We start from the raw sequence: 13,161 nt of genomic DNA, 5'->3' as shown, positions 1-13,161 counted from the left end.
TCGTGGATCAGTGGAGTGGTTGCAAGGGTGCCCAGGCGCACGTAGAGTGGACCAACAGAAAGGTCGAGGGACTGAAGATCGGGACCTTGTAAAAGAATGGTGTGCAAAGGGCTGGTCCGAGCGGAGCGCACGGCAGAGATGCATGCCTTGACTGTCAGCTTCTGGAGGCCCCGGAGTTGGAGGCAAGGCCAATCGCTGGACATCGAAAAGGTACCACTTGTGTCCCACCGGTAGAACGGAGAACAGTCCAGATCCAGAACTTTGAGATTGGGAAATCCTTTGTCAAAGGTTTTCGAGCGAAGTCGAATAGGCTTGCCAGGGAAAGAGAGAGAGAGAAACTTCACGTTTTGGAACGGCTTCGTATCGTTTGCTGCATTCCCGAGGATCTCGCTCAGCCAGTCCGTACCCATCACCATCACGTCCAGAAGGGCGTCTGCTGGATTGCAAAGGGGAGCGGAGAGATTAAGACCTTCCACACGTCTGACCAGTCCGGAAAGTAGAAAATCTGTGAGCAGCTCCACCTTTGGGGGCAGATCGACGCTTTGGCAGCGCAGAGTCAGTTGGACTGGCAGATCGCCAGAGCGCATGAGCGACGTCTTGAGCTGGTCAATGAGCTTTGACAAGTCGGTCTTATCGGTGTACGTGACGATCAAGTCTGTCCATAGCTCAGGTGTGACAAAAATTATGTCACGAAACTGGGTGCAAACGAGAGCCAAGTTGACCAAGTCCTCGATCTCGCATCCCGCGGTGGCGAATGCGAAGACAAGCCCGAATATCTCCGCCGGGAAGGAGAGAATGTTCATCCTTGTTGCCCCTGCAAAGCGCGAGGGAGTCATGAAAACTGTAGGTGCTGAAGTTGATGCGGGAATAAATCACTGGGGGCGGAGATGGGCGTTTGAGGGAAGAGTCCACCAAAGTGGAGCGCGAGGCCCTTATATATATACCCTTCGCTTTAGTTTCCCACTGTCACCGTCGCATGCGTCCTTTGTAGGGGAAGGTATCCATTGTTCATCGTTCGAAGGAGAAGTGTCCGTGAAAATCCAATATCCATATTTGTCAGGTTAACCAGCCCTTGACAATGGGCGGGCGACCTCGTCCTTAAAGCTGTGGCGTGCAATCATAGCCTCACAGATCTAGATAGTGAACACGCTTTGTTAATCTGAAAAGAAGGTGAGCTCAAAACAAGGTTAATCGAATGACCATGAGTTTCGTCACGGGCGCTTATTTTTCCTCATATGGTTCTTTCGTAATCAACACACGAGACCCACCGCCAGACGGGATGAATGTCAACAAGTGACCACGTCGGAACTTGCTTATCGCCAAAGTGACGCATCTACTCCAGCCTGGGAACCACACCGCACCATCGGGAAGCTCCTGCCTTCCTTTTCTCAGACGCAAGCAACTCGTGATTGCATGACTAAACCCGGCTATATGAGCATTGTGTTGATGTTTGTACATGGATGAGTGAAGAAGAGAATGTATGAGAATGAGAATCGAAAACGATGTGGAAGGTCGAAGGATGGAAAGAAGTTTACTACTACGAACGTTCGGGCGCCCTACCTGACAAAGGCCCCTAAATTAACCTCGGTATACATATATCATCTGAATAGCGATCTATTGTCCAGCAAATAGGGTGGTAGAGTAGCGAGAGTCGAGAATTTGACGGTGGAGCTTGGCAGGAGTCGTTGTCGTTGTCGTCGTTGTCGTCGTCGTCGTGAGGTCGAGCACTCAATCCCGTTAACTGTAGCCTATCTCATGGGCAAAGTCACATTGATCGCCGAATTTGCATCTGTTAATTCCGGAGGCAATTATCAGTCTCCGTCTCATTTTGAAGTTTAATGGAACATTTGATGCTCGCCTTCCTTGTGCAAAGAAACTGCAAGGTTTTCTTTTATTCATTCTAAAGTCCTCGCTGCCGAATCCTCCTCGACCTCCACGCCCTCGTCCCCTCCCTCGCCCACCCCGCCATTGATGTCGGCCTTGCTCCGAGTCGTCGTGATAGCCTTGTCCGTATTCGGCCGGCGGTGGGAAGTGGTTCGGTGTCGCCGACCACGCCGGATTCTGATCATCCCCATATGGTGCTTGCCCATATTGGGTTGTCATCCCGGCATTCCCTTGCAGTTGACTCAACAGGTGTGCAAGTTGGTCGGATGGCATCGCTGCAACCGCTGAATTAATCGTGGCAGTTTGTTGTTCTGCAGAATGTCGTGATTGTTGTTGCATATCATTGGATAATACACCACCTAACGCATTCCCTCCCATCGCTAGCTGTTGGATGAGCAGAGCCACATTGGGATTATTGGCTGTCGCTCCTGGCGTTGGCGTAACCGATGTTGCTGAGGGCACTGTTGCCTGATGTTGCATGTATCCAACTTCTTGAACCCAAAATTCAGAATCGTTCACCGGGCCAGCCGTCATATGCGTAACATTGGCGTCAACCTCTTCTTCAGATAGCACCGAAGCAGGTTCTCCAGGTGTTTCTGGGATCAGGGCGGCTGACATGTAAAGGGCGCTGAGCGCCGTTTGCTCTCGCTTCTCTTGAATCGCAGCTTCTTCGCTTTGCAGACCACGAGGATGGTCGACGTCGGGTTCAAGTTCAAGAGCTATAGGACCATGAATACCAATCCTTCCATCATTTCTGATCAACGTACGTTGAGGCTCAGACCAATCCACCAATTCTTCAAAGACTGCTGTATGCAACGCTGCACCTTCTCCCCTATCCAAATCACGGAAGTTATGCGCCGTCCGTGTTCCCTATGGAAACACCATTAGCCTTCCATCCACCTCTACCGCCACATACCACGTTACACTCACATGAAGGGGATCGTCATCATACACCGCACGCTCAATCCAGCGAATGGCCTCCAGTTGCTCATCCGGTGCCCACTTCACCACCTTCTTCGGCTTTCCGTTCTTACCAATTCCAGGCTGTCCCACCTGACCCTGACCAGGAGGCGTCGCTGCTACTGCCGGCGGCGTTCCAATGGCTGGAGAATCCTTCCTCGGCTTCATCGACTTGAGTAATTCCTGGAAAGGATCAACCGCCGATGGTTGCGCCACATTGGGATTGGGCTCTTCCTTCTTCACAGTCGCTCCTGCGGGAAGAGGCGCCTTTTTGAATGAAGGAAGTTTCGTTTTCGGTTTAGCTTTAGGGGCGGAGAAGAAAGAGGTGTCGGTTTTCGCGTCTTTAGGACCATTGGTTGTAGATGGAGGCTTGACGGATGTCGTTCCCTCCTTTTTCACTACGGGTTTTGAGGACGTTGCAGTTCCGACTGCAGGCTTCTTCGCCGGAGGTGCGCCAGCGGAAGCACCAGATGGTGCTGCAGTCCCCTTGGAGGCGGCGATGTCATTGAGTTTCCGCTTCTTGGATTTCGGATCTAATTGAAATGTTACGATAAGTATAGACATTTACATAGGAACGAGTAACATTACGCACCTTCCGCACTGTCAGGCGGCGCCTTGGAGTCCGGGCCTGCCTTGGTCAACATTTGCCGCCATCTGCTTTCCAGGTTGGAGGCCATATCCTTGATGGCTGCGGGTTCGTTGTTTCGTTTCGTTTCGGATTTTCATGGATTCGGGCGCGGATGGATTTGGAAAGCATAGGAAAGAGGGGGAGAGAACAAAAAAGTTAGATACATGGTTTACTATTACGCTCGATTGTCCAGAGAAAGAAGGGTAAGTTTTCCATTGCGTCTTCGTTCGCTTCCCATCAGATGGGTGAAGCAATTTTAACGTAATGGAAAAGAATAGGGGCTGTAGGGAAAATTCCCGGACCAACTCAGTTCGAAATGGGCCAGACAATCCACATTTCTCAATCTCAAGCGAGTTAGTGTGAACCATAGCCGTAGTCGACAAGATCCATACTAATTTTACCCGTTCCCGCCAATTTGTCTGGACAGCAAAGAGTGTGAAAAATGGAGCGTCAAACTCACCTGGTGAAAAGGCTGTCTCTTTGTTAATATAACGAACAACCTTGCCTATCTTCGACGCAGTAAGAGTTTCTAACGTGAACGGAAGCCGATCGATAACCTATATACCCCAATTCATCAACCGTGACAAGTTAGTCAAAAACAAACTTACGTGTAACAGAGGCATGATTGTCTCTTCAAGATTGGGTTTCTCGCCTTTGGCTGCAGCCTTCAACCATTCTCTTGTGATCTCTACTGCAGCTGGCTTTTCGGACCAAGCCCGAAAATAGTGGTTACCAGCGTTATCGCGCATCTTGTTCAGAATTTCCAGTCGCATAGGTGCATCCACCTCTGTGACACCGTAGTCGTTGATCAACTTGACGAGAGCATTGACCGATCCGCCACCAGAGAAAGTCTGAAGCAATGATCGGACATTGGTTTGAAACTTCTCCTTGCGTTCCAGCGCTTCTTGCTCTTTCCGTTGCTGTTCCTGTTGTTGCTGCATCACGGAGACCTGAGGATGCTGGGCTTGCTGTTGTGGCTGGGGAGTTTGTGGGCCGGAAGAAGTGGAAGTACTGGGGGAGGGTGCTACGGGGTGTCCGTAGAACGACGATGGTGGGATTCCCCCGGCCAACGAACTGGTGTTCAGGAGGACCTGGGGGGAGAGTGTGCCTTGCTGAACAGATGTCTGTGGCGGTCGGTAATAAGGAGTAGTGGTCGCGTATGGCTGGAGATGAGCGTAGCCGTAGGGGGTATGATGTGATGATGAGTGTTGGGGAAAATTCGACGGGACGGTTGGAGGGTTATTATATTGGGCTCCGTTTGATGACGACCCATTCATCGACATTGTGGCATGATGAGAAGAACTATAAAGAGGGTCAGTGGGTTGCACCGAGTGGCCACGGAAGGACACAGACTCGACAGACATTGACTGGGAGCCACCCGGATGTTGTGGTTGCTGCTGTGGCTGCCCTTGGGTTTGAGGTGTGGAGGATTGGGAGTGGGATGAGTGGGATTGTAGATCCGCCGTTTCTATTGTCGTTTGCCGTGCCGGTTGGTGCTGTCCCTGAGGCTGGCTTGTGGTTGGGCCAGTGGGATTGGTCGCGCCGTTTAGGGTCGAGTAATTGGATACGGGGACCGTTGTCGACTGTGGCGCACCCCAATACGGGTATGGCATCGAATAATAATTGTATCCGGGGTAAAACGGGGGAGAAATCATCGAGTTGTTGTTCGTCGCTCCTGGCAAGGTGGTCGTCAGCGACTATTTCAAACTGCCAAAACAGGCGGCTGGACCGTGCACAGGCTGGTGATGAATAAGGCGGACGGTACTCACCAGCAAAATCATCGAGAGTGGGGAAATCGGAGAGTTCTATGGTGGATGTCGTTGCGGAGACGGTGGGCGCTGTCGGTGAGTTTGAACCGGCAACTGTAGTTGTCGACTGACTGGCGGCGGTCAACGGTGGGGCAGGGCGATCCTTTGTCGTCGCGGGCGTCGTCCAGTCTTCGATGACCATCGCTGTCGACGAGGGCGACTGGTGGTCGAGTTGTTGATGGACATTGCGGTTTGTCGAGGAAGGCTGCTGCTGTTCTGCAGCAAGCAAGCCTGGCCACGCAAACATGTTGTCCATCGCCCTTTTTCTGCGTTTGGGAACAGACTTTTTTGGATTTTTTTCTGACACAAATCACGTAGAATACTGGGAAAACACAGGGGCAGGCTTAAGCCCTTAGTTTCAGCACGCCTCGCCTGCAAAAAGGCTGCTCGACGTCGTCCTGGATGCGGAATAAAAAAACACAGAAATGTGCTCACGGTTGCCCGGTCCACCACAGTCCCTTGGCCTCCATTTTCAAACTCAGACTCTGACTCCGCTTGTAGTGGTCCCCGTGATCACTGAAACATTCAAAGAAAATTGAACTTTTGAATGGGATTCAAGTAACAAACTTGTAACAAACCATTCTTCCTCTTCCCCCATGCCTAAAATCGATATCAGCGAATTCGACCAGCAGCGGGCAAAGGTCTTTTATTTCGGTATTTTCTAGGGTTTTTCTGACCCTAAAAACCCTATTTTTTTCAGCTCGCCTCCGGGCTCATCGCATGTGCCGAGCAGCTCAGGAATACTGCCCAAATCGCGGAGGACTTTGCCAAAATTCTCGGAGGTCTCGACGGTGCGTGTTGTTTTCAACTTTCGCGTCCCCGTTACATCTGTCAAGGCCTGCCATCGTTTGACACGCGTTTACGTTCGTTTTGTAGGCGAAAAGGGTAAACACAAGGATCATGGCCTCGAGGACGGGGACGGGGGCAAGAAGCGGAAACGTGCCGCAAAGCCCAAGGATCCCAACGCACCCAAACGCCCCGCGTCTTCCTATATCCTCTTCCAGAACGAAGTCCGCAACGAGCTCAAGAGACAGAATCCCAACCTGACCAACCCCGAACTCTTGACTTTGATTTCGGAGAAGTGGAAGAACATGACGGATGAACAGAAGGAGGTACGTGTTCGACGCGTCGCTACTCTACCGTTCCCTTCATGACAAGCCCCACACTCTGTAGACCTACAATCAGCAAATGCTCAAGGCCAAGGAGGAGTACTCCCAGGCGAAGAACGCCTATGATAACCGTTCTCCAGAGGAAGTCGAAGCTGCGAACAGGGCAGCCGCGGAAGCAGCAGCGGTATGTTCTCTTGGTCCGTCATGTCAATCCGTGACGCGTTCTTACGAAACCCCCAGTCCAAAAAGGCAAACAAGGGTGCACGAGGCAAATCAAATAAAGAATCTGCTCCTGCCGCACCACCGCCCCCAGCGCGTGAGGTGGAGCCAGAAGAAGAGTCTGACGAAGAGGAAAGTGAAGACGACGATGAAGAAGAAGAGTCCAAACCCAGCAAACAACAGTCCTCGAGCGAAGAAAGCGACTCCAGCGAAGCTGAATCCGAACCTGCACCAAAAAAGCGTCGCGCTGAATCCGACAAATCCTCAAAGAAGTCCTCCAAGAAGTCCAAGGCATGATCCTCATGGCTACCCCAGCTCAGTTGAGCTTTGTCTGTCCGCGCTGCTGCACCGTCCGTTCGCCATGCACTGCCCCTTCGCTGCCCTTCATCCCAATTCTCATGCATGAGAGGGCTCGTTGATATCACCTGGCACTTTTTCCCGAACCGTTTTTATGATGATGTGTCCGTTAAAGAAGATTGATGATGACAACGCTCGTTACTGTTTGGTTTCTTCCCTTTAGTTATTCTAGCCTTTGGTTATAATTTGGCTGCGTAGTCGTACTTACTCACCCACTTATTGCTGCACTCACGGATATGCACTCGTCCTCTTCTGCGTGACTGACTCTCCAATCTCTCCCCCTCGCTTCTCCTTTTTGAGTCCATCTTTGATTGTTGCATTGATTTGTTGCATACTTTCTTCCCTCCGATTACTGCCTAATGTTTTAATTGACCTGTAGTGGTGATCCACCTGTTGTTAGAATACCATTGGAAACAATTGTTTCGTGTACGAGGTACGCTCTAAGAGCCATGCTTTTGTTAAATATATTGAACTCTCTTCCCCCATGAATACTTATTGTGGTGTCGATTATGTCACAAATGCTAGTTTCATCTGAGTTCCCTGCGGCCATAACTGGCGCCCGAGAACCGTTGAGAAGCTTCGACGACAATTAGGCGCCCAGAGCAAGCTCTCATTTCCGTGGAACCGGCACTGCCATCGATTACTAGGTCAAAAACAACTCCATGGTCCTCAGGGGTTACTTTTCCAAACGGACCACCTTCCTCAAATTCCCGAGCAATGATCGGACGTCCTTCTGTGCGTGGCCATCCTCAACAAAGTTCAGTGTAACCACATCGTTGCACATCTCAATGGCGACAGTTCACCTTTGTGGTGAATAGTCGGACTAAAAGCTGCGAGCCTCAGTGGGTTCCAAATGCTGTGTACTCCCAAGAGAAATACAAGCGCAGCTGACTGAGAGTCCGCATCGCCATGGCTGCGCGATAAAAAGCCTATATAAAGACCCGGTGGGCCGCTTTTTAGGCTTCTCCTTCGACCACATCCTTCTCCTTCCCTCTCGACATGTCTCACATAAGTCAATCCAACCCTGATACCAGGGCATTACCTGACGGCTGGATTACCCAGTACGACCCAAAGTAGGTTATTGGCTTATCTTATCTACCCAGCGTACTGACCCTTTTCTTTGCAGCTACAACACTTGGTTCTACGTGAACACCAAAGCAACTCCGCCACAGGTGACCTGGGAACACCCTCTAGGGCCTCCTCCTCCCGCTCCCCCGGCCTATAGCCCCCCTGCTGGTCCACCCCCTGTCTCGAGTCCAGCAGGTGGTGCACCCGGTTTCCCTCAAGCCTCGACATACCCAGGCGGACCATCTACACCAGGTCCTCAACCCGGAGGCAGCCACAACCCCTACGGCTACAACAACCCACAAGGCGCATATGGCGGATATGGTGCACCCCACGGTGCAGGTGGGTACCCAGGCCCCCAGCCCCCTCAAGGCCCGAATCATTACGGCGGATACGGCGGAGCACCCCCTCCACCCATGCACGGCGGGCCAAGCCCAGGTCCAGCTCCCGTCCAATCATCCAAGGGCAGCGGCTTGAGTTCGTTATTCACCAAGAAATTCGGAGTTGGGAGCGGAAGTAGCGGCGGCGGACTCGGGAACGGAGGTGGATTGCTCGGATCGCTGGGAGGGGCTGGCAAATACTCCAGTAACGGGTACTACAATCCCCAACATGGGTACCACGCACCTGCCCACACCACCTACGTTAAACCAAACAAGTCGGGAGGGATGGGTAAAGCGGGTATGGTTGCTGCTGGAGGTGCGGGCTTGATCGGTGGTTTGCTCGTCGCAGATGCTATTGACGACGCCTTCGACGGCGATTGTGGAGGTGGAGGTATGTGTTTATCACCATCTTTTGTGCTGGAGTGACGAACTGACAAGGGGCTTCTTTAGACTTTGACTTTGAGTAAAGGTATCCGACTTGCGCATAGTAACACACGAAGTTCTACCACTACCCAACGCCATTACGACCTTTTTCCAGAAACCTGTTTCCTGATACCCCATCCTGATCCCCTCGTCGTGAAGACTTTTTTTTGGAAACACGTACAACATTCTGTTACTTTACAGCACGTAGTTTATTGTTTCAATGTGTTCTAAACTTACTTGTGTACCCAGTTACCTTCCTGGAGAGTGTTGTCATCCTCATTGTTGTTGTAGCATTATGCCCATTGTACACATAGTACCCCCACATCCCGATCAGTCAAAAATTCATGAATGAAGGCGGTCTAGACAAGCTCCATCGGATGGGCCTACCAAGTCCCAATCCGTCAAAGTTCGTGAATGAAGGGGGTGTACAAACTCCATGGGATGGGCTTAAAAGCGTCATGTATAAGTGTGGTGTTGATGGTGAATTTCCGTCCTATGGTACGCTACAGGCCTGCAAAACCTGGGTTCCCAGTAGGCGCCCGTCTCCGCTGACCCTGTGATTCTGGGAGTACAGAAAATGAACACCATCATTTATGCCACACCCAATCAATAGGCGCGATGACTGATACCACGAAGATAATTTTGGCAATATAGTTGGGCCACGGGTGGCCTTCAAGCTTCATTATTAGTGAGTTTTCTTTCGCGCTTTGACTCGCATTGTCCGCGGTTGGCGTTAATTGCCGAATGCGGAAAACGAGTTTTTTGAACGGGGGACAATGGGTTGACAATGGCGGCCACAGTTAGGAAGGGTATATAAAGACCATACTCGTCAACCTCACGTCCTCATCTCTAACGCCCACCATCCGAAAACTTGATTCCAGTTACCTGCTTTTTACCCCCCACTCGTGCTACTTTCCGATGTCCGACGTCACACCTACGAAGAGAGCATCGCTACCATTACCCGCAGAGCTTCTCGGGCTCATCTTCACGTTCGCAACTGCGGGCTACGAGATTGAAGACTTCATCGATCTGGCACTGGTTTGCAAAGAGTTTCGCGACGTTCTCTTTACCACCCCGGCGCTCTGGACCAACCTCTCAGTGGTGTACGGCGAGAAGACTCCTCTGGGGAAGCTCAGTACCCAACTCAAAACTCTTTTCGAGCGGTCTAAAAATCTCCCTGTTCAACTGAGTCTTCATCACGATGGCCCCAAGCTTCACTCCAGGATGGACTTGCTCACCGGATTTCTTGTGGATGAGCTTCCACCGCGTGTGGAGAGTCTCGCTTTGTCGGTCTCATACGAGGCAGTATCCTTCACACTTCTCGAGCTTATGGGGTCAAACACTGATTGGATGAGCGACTTCTTGGGCATGGCAGGCACAAAGCCCTTTGAATCTCTCAGCACGCTCCGCCTTCATTCCCATTCCGGCCCACTTCGAATCCAGCCAGACACCTTTCAGAAGGGCTTTCCGAATCTCAAACGCCTCGACCTCCGTGCCCTCGATTTCTATCAAACGGATCCAGTGGAGGGACTGGTGGTTTCCAACGAATGGCCGACGGTCGATCTGACGGGACTTCAGAAGCTCAATGTTTTATTTCCAGTGATGGGCTCAATTTCAAGTTCCACACCGACAGTCCTCTTGCCCTCCATCCTGTCACAGGCTCCAGAATTACAATCTCTCAATGTTTATCTGAGTCCAGGCCCTCGCACTCCACCTCCACCAACTCTGACTCACAAGCAACTCGGGCGGCTGGGCTTGAAGGGCACGTTAAAGGGTATGATCTGCCAGCTTTCGACGGTAATCTTACCAGGCCTGCGCTCGCTTCGACTTGAGAGATTCAATAGTCTAAATATCATAGAGTGCTCATACGGCGACGGAAATTTGGAGCGATCTATCGCATCCACTATTATAAAGTTGGCCGAGGCGAGCAAGTGTCAACTGGAGGATATCGTCTTGGTTCACATCATGCTGAGCGAGGAGGAAATTGAGGAATTGGTACACTCTCTTCTATCGTTGGTTAGCCTCACTATCGTAACTCGCCGCTGGGATTATACGATAGAAGTGCGAAGGGTCCTTGGACCCGTGAATCCAGATGCGGGCGAATCCGATGACCTGTGCTTCCCTTTCAATTTTTAGCCTCCCAAGCCTTAGGACCAACTTAGGACCATCTAACCGATCGATTTTCTTCCCCTGGAAATTTGTCACTTAAATGTGTAGAATATCTAATTCCCCCAGGACTACTGGGATGACATGTACTGTATTTACTACATTAATGGCTTTGCGAGAATGGAACTGTATACCCTAGCCAACCTTGAACTGCAAATGATGCTCGATGCTTGTAAGTAAAAGAGATGCATTCCTCAAGGCCAGGATGGACTTGCCACGCGAAGAAATGAAGACGTTTGAGAAAGGCCGCGAGCGTCAAAGCGTCAACGGTCAAAGCTTCAAAACAATAACTTAAGTTTCAGTATCTGAGATATATTATGCTTGAGTATCAGTTTCAACGTACAAACCTCCCTTTCCTGCGCGATGGTTCGCAACGCAGGAGCTCGTGGTTCGAACGTTTCGCGTTCCGATGTGACACAGGCCATCGACAACAGGCAAATGGCACCTTCCCAAACAAGCGACATCCCCTTTCCTCCCGAATTACTCGAGAAGATATTCACATTCGCAAATGACGGCACCAGGTTCATCGATTTCTTTGATTTCATGCTTGTCTGCAGAGCCTTCCGCGATACTGTATACGGAATGGCCACATTGTGGACCGACTTCAACGTTAACCTCGAGCGGGACACCGACATGCGTGACCTTTTAGAGTGCCTGAAGTACTGGTTCAAGCGCGCCAAAGAGCTACCAGTCACAGCAAGATTCGTTTGCTGCGACTACTTGCTGCCCCGTCAAATGGAGCTGCTTCACGCCTTCCTCTTTTCCGACGACACTCGCCTGCTCGAGGGTCTCAGCATCTCGTTGCGGGAAGCGGCACTCTTGGGTGCTGAATGGATTGGGAAGTTCCTTGATGCATCCCTCCCAGCTGCAGATGGGGCACGGTCACGCTTTGCTGGTATGAAGACGGTCAGACTCGGCGTCAACGGGGTTATAGCCCTGCGCGGGCACCGAACCCTCCCAAAACTCTTTCCGAGTGCGGAGACTCTGGAGATTGTATGCGACAATCTCTACACCGTCGTCAACGACGACGGGCCATACATCAGGTGGCCAGTCCAACTCACCTCAGCCAACCTCCGAGAACTTAGAATTCGGATACCCATTCCCGCGAATCACCACGACGAAGTCTTGGACCTATTGCACAAACTTCTCGTCCAGCTGCCTGACATCCAGGTGCTGGACCTTGCCATCGTGCCGAGGGGAAAATATACAGAACCGTCGCTCTTAGGTCCCAACTCCCCTGCGCCTTTGAACGTCACCCACAACTCCCTTACCGACTTGACCTTGACCGGTTGCATGGTCTTCATATCCACGTATGTTCTTCCCAGACTTACCTGCCCCAAGCTTCGAGCACTCCGCCTCGAGAACCACCGAAGCGTGGCAGACCAAAGTCGCGGCAGCCACCACGTTATCGCAATAAGCATCCTCGCCTTCAAGGAGCGGAGCAAATGGGAGCTCGAGCATCTCGCTTTAATCGATAGCAGAATCGACGACGACGCTGTCGAGGGCCTCCTTTCCGATCTCCATAGTCTCGTCAGCTTCAAGCTCGTCGTGTGGGCCAACGCCGATGGCAAATTCTTCGGACGCCTTCAAGACCTAGCCCGAACCCAGCCCGTTTTACCGCTGTTGGAAGAGCTGTTCGTGGCATGCGTCCATTACGAGTTTTACGAGGTCATCGTTGGACATAAGGTCCACTATCTCCCCCCGCGGGAGGTTGTCGACTTTGACAGAAAGGGATTCGACAGGTTCACAGCCTATGCATCACGCCCGCTGAACAAAGTTGCGTTGTCGGTGGATAGGCGAACGATTGCATTTAGCATGGGTCTCAGCCCACGGGAGGTAAAGAGGATGAGAGACGAGATGAAAATTCCTATGTTTGTGCCGTAGCCTGCTTTGTATTTTCCCCTTCTGTCCTTCCTTGTACCATCACTTTGTATCTCCAGCGCGACGAGCCTCAAGGATCGAGAAAGCTTTCTGGATTTCACCTTCAAAGAATGTAGTATTGTGAGATAGGGGCCGCGCTTAAGCGATCGAGTTTGATCCGCTGGACCATGTGCGGACGTCGAATTGGCCTGGTTTCCCAACGTAACCGCAATTTGAAGGTTTAAAACTACCTTCGACATCGACTGAGCAAGTACTGAAACCCGAATCGTGGTCGTTAAAGG

General features: G+C 51.4%; 6 protein-coding genes across 6 annotated transcripts; 4 read left to right on the top strand and 2 right to left on the bottom strand.

The window, feature by feature from the left end:
- Nucleotides 1-1,835: 1,835 nt before the first annotated feature.
- CC1G_11399 (hypothetical protein) lies at nt 1,836-4,413 on the bottom strand (the record flags this gene model as incomplete). Its single annotated transcript, XM_001841184.2, has 8 exons — nt 1,836-1,876; nt 1,962-2,195; nt 2,244-2,603; nt 2,652-2,754; nt 2,815-3,377; nt 3,437-3,532; nt 3,933-4,029; nt 4,081-4,413. The coding sequence occupies 8 exons, from the start codon at nt 4,411-4,413 to the stop codon at nt 1,836-1,838; spliced, it is 1,827 nt and encodes a 608-aa protein (XP_001841236.2).
- A 373-nt stretch (nt 4,414-4,786) lies between these two features.
- CC1G_14568 (hypothetical protein) lies at nt 4,787-5,527 on the bottom strand (the record flags this gene model as incomplete). Its single annotated transcript, XM_002911090.1, has 2 exons — nt 4,787-5,211; nt 5,242-5,527. The coding sequence occupies 2 exons, from the start codon at nt 5,525-5,527 to the stop codon at nt 4,787-4,789; spliced, it is 711 nt and encodes a 236-aa protein (XP_002911136.1).
- A 331-nt stretch (nt 5,528-5,858) lies between these two features.
- CC1G_11400 (hypothetical protein) lies at nt 5,859-7,093 on the top strand. The gene is made up of 5 exons (XM_001841185.2): nt 5,859-5,921; nt 5,981-6,071; nt 6,157-6,392; nt 6,454-6,573; nt 6,630-7,093. Exons 1-5 carry the CDS (start codon nt 5,877-5,879, stop codon nt 6,903-6,905), a joined length of 768 nt encoding a protein of 255 aa, XP_001841237.1. The 5' UTR covers nt 5,859-5,876; the 3' UTR covers nt 6,906-7,093.
- Nucleotides 7,094-7,732: 639 nt separating this feature from the next.
- On the top strand, nt 7,733-8,976 carry CC1G_11401 (hypothetical protein). Its single transcript, XM_001841186.2, has 3 exons — nt 7,733-8,038; nt 8,092-8,801; nt 8,861-8,976. The coding sequence occupies exons 1-3, from the start codon at nt 7,965-7,967 to the stop codon at nt 8,875-8,877; spliced, it is 801 nt and encodes a 266-aa protein (XP_001841238.1). The 5' UTR covers nt 7,733-7,964; the 3' UTR covers nt 8,878-8,976.
- A 775-nt stretch (nt 8,977-9,751) lies between these two features.
- CC1G_11402 (hypothetical protein) lies at nt 9,752-10,969 on the top strand (the record flags this gene model as incomplete). Its single annotated transcript, XM_001841187.2, has 1 exon — nt 9,752-10,969. One exon carries the CDS (start codon nt 9,752-9,754, stop codon nt 10,967-10,969), a length of 1,218 nt encoding a protein of 405 aa, XP_001841239.2.
- A 393-nt stretch (nt 10,970-11,362) lies between these two features.
- Nucleotides 11,363-12,883, top strand: CC1G_11403 (hypothetical protein; the record flags this gene model as incomplete). The annotated part of the gene is made up of 1 exon (XM_001841188.1): nt 11,363-12,883. The coding sequence occupies one exon, from the start codon at nt 11,363-11,365 to the stop codon at nt 12,881-12,883; it is 1,521 nt and encodes a 506-aa protein (XP_001841240.1).
- Between the last annotated feature and the right edge of the window lie 278 nt (nt 12,884-13,161).

The sequence above is a fragment of the Coprinopsis cinerea genome (genome assembly GCF_000182895.1).
Source record: "Coprinopsis cinerea okayama7#130 chromosome 5 map unlocalized cont3.5, whole genome shotgun sequence".
In the NCBI taxonomy this organism is placed as follows: Eukaryota; Fungi; Basidiomycota; class Agaricomycetes; order Agaricales; family Psathyrellaceae; genus Coprinopsis; species Coprinopsis cinerea.
The sequence above is the reverse complement of the archived record's forward strand: the minus strand, read 5'-3'. Positions and strand labels throughout refer to the sequence as shown.

What these genes read in the sequence shown, in the direction of transcription:
- CC1G_11400 (XM_001841185.2), top strand. Translation starts at nt 5,877, where the DNA reads ATGCCTAAAATCGATATCAGCGAATTCGACCAGCAGCGGGCAAAG. An exon ending in TCGACCAGCAGCGGGCAAAG is followed by an intron (nt 5,922 to 5,980) that starts GTCTTTTATTTC and finishes TATTTTTTTCAG; the next exon opens with CTCGCCTCCGGGCTCATCGC. An exon ending in CAGCCGCGGAAGCAGCAGCG is followed by an intron (nt 6,574 to 6,629) that starts GTATGTTCTCTT and finishes CGAAACCCCCAG; the next exon opens with TCCAAAAAGGCAAACAAGGG.
- CC1G_11401 (XM_001841186.2), top strand. Translation starts at nt 7,965, where the DNA reads ATGTCTCACATAAGTCAATCCAACCCTGATACCAGGGCATTACCTGAC. An exon ending in ATTACCCAGTACGACCCAAA is followed by an intron (nt 8,039 to 8,091) that starts GTAGGTTATTGG and finishes TTTTCTTTGCAG; the next exon opens with CTACAACACTTGGTTCTACG.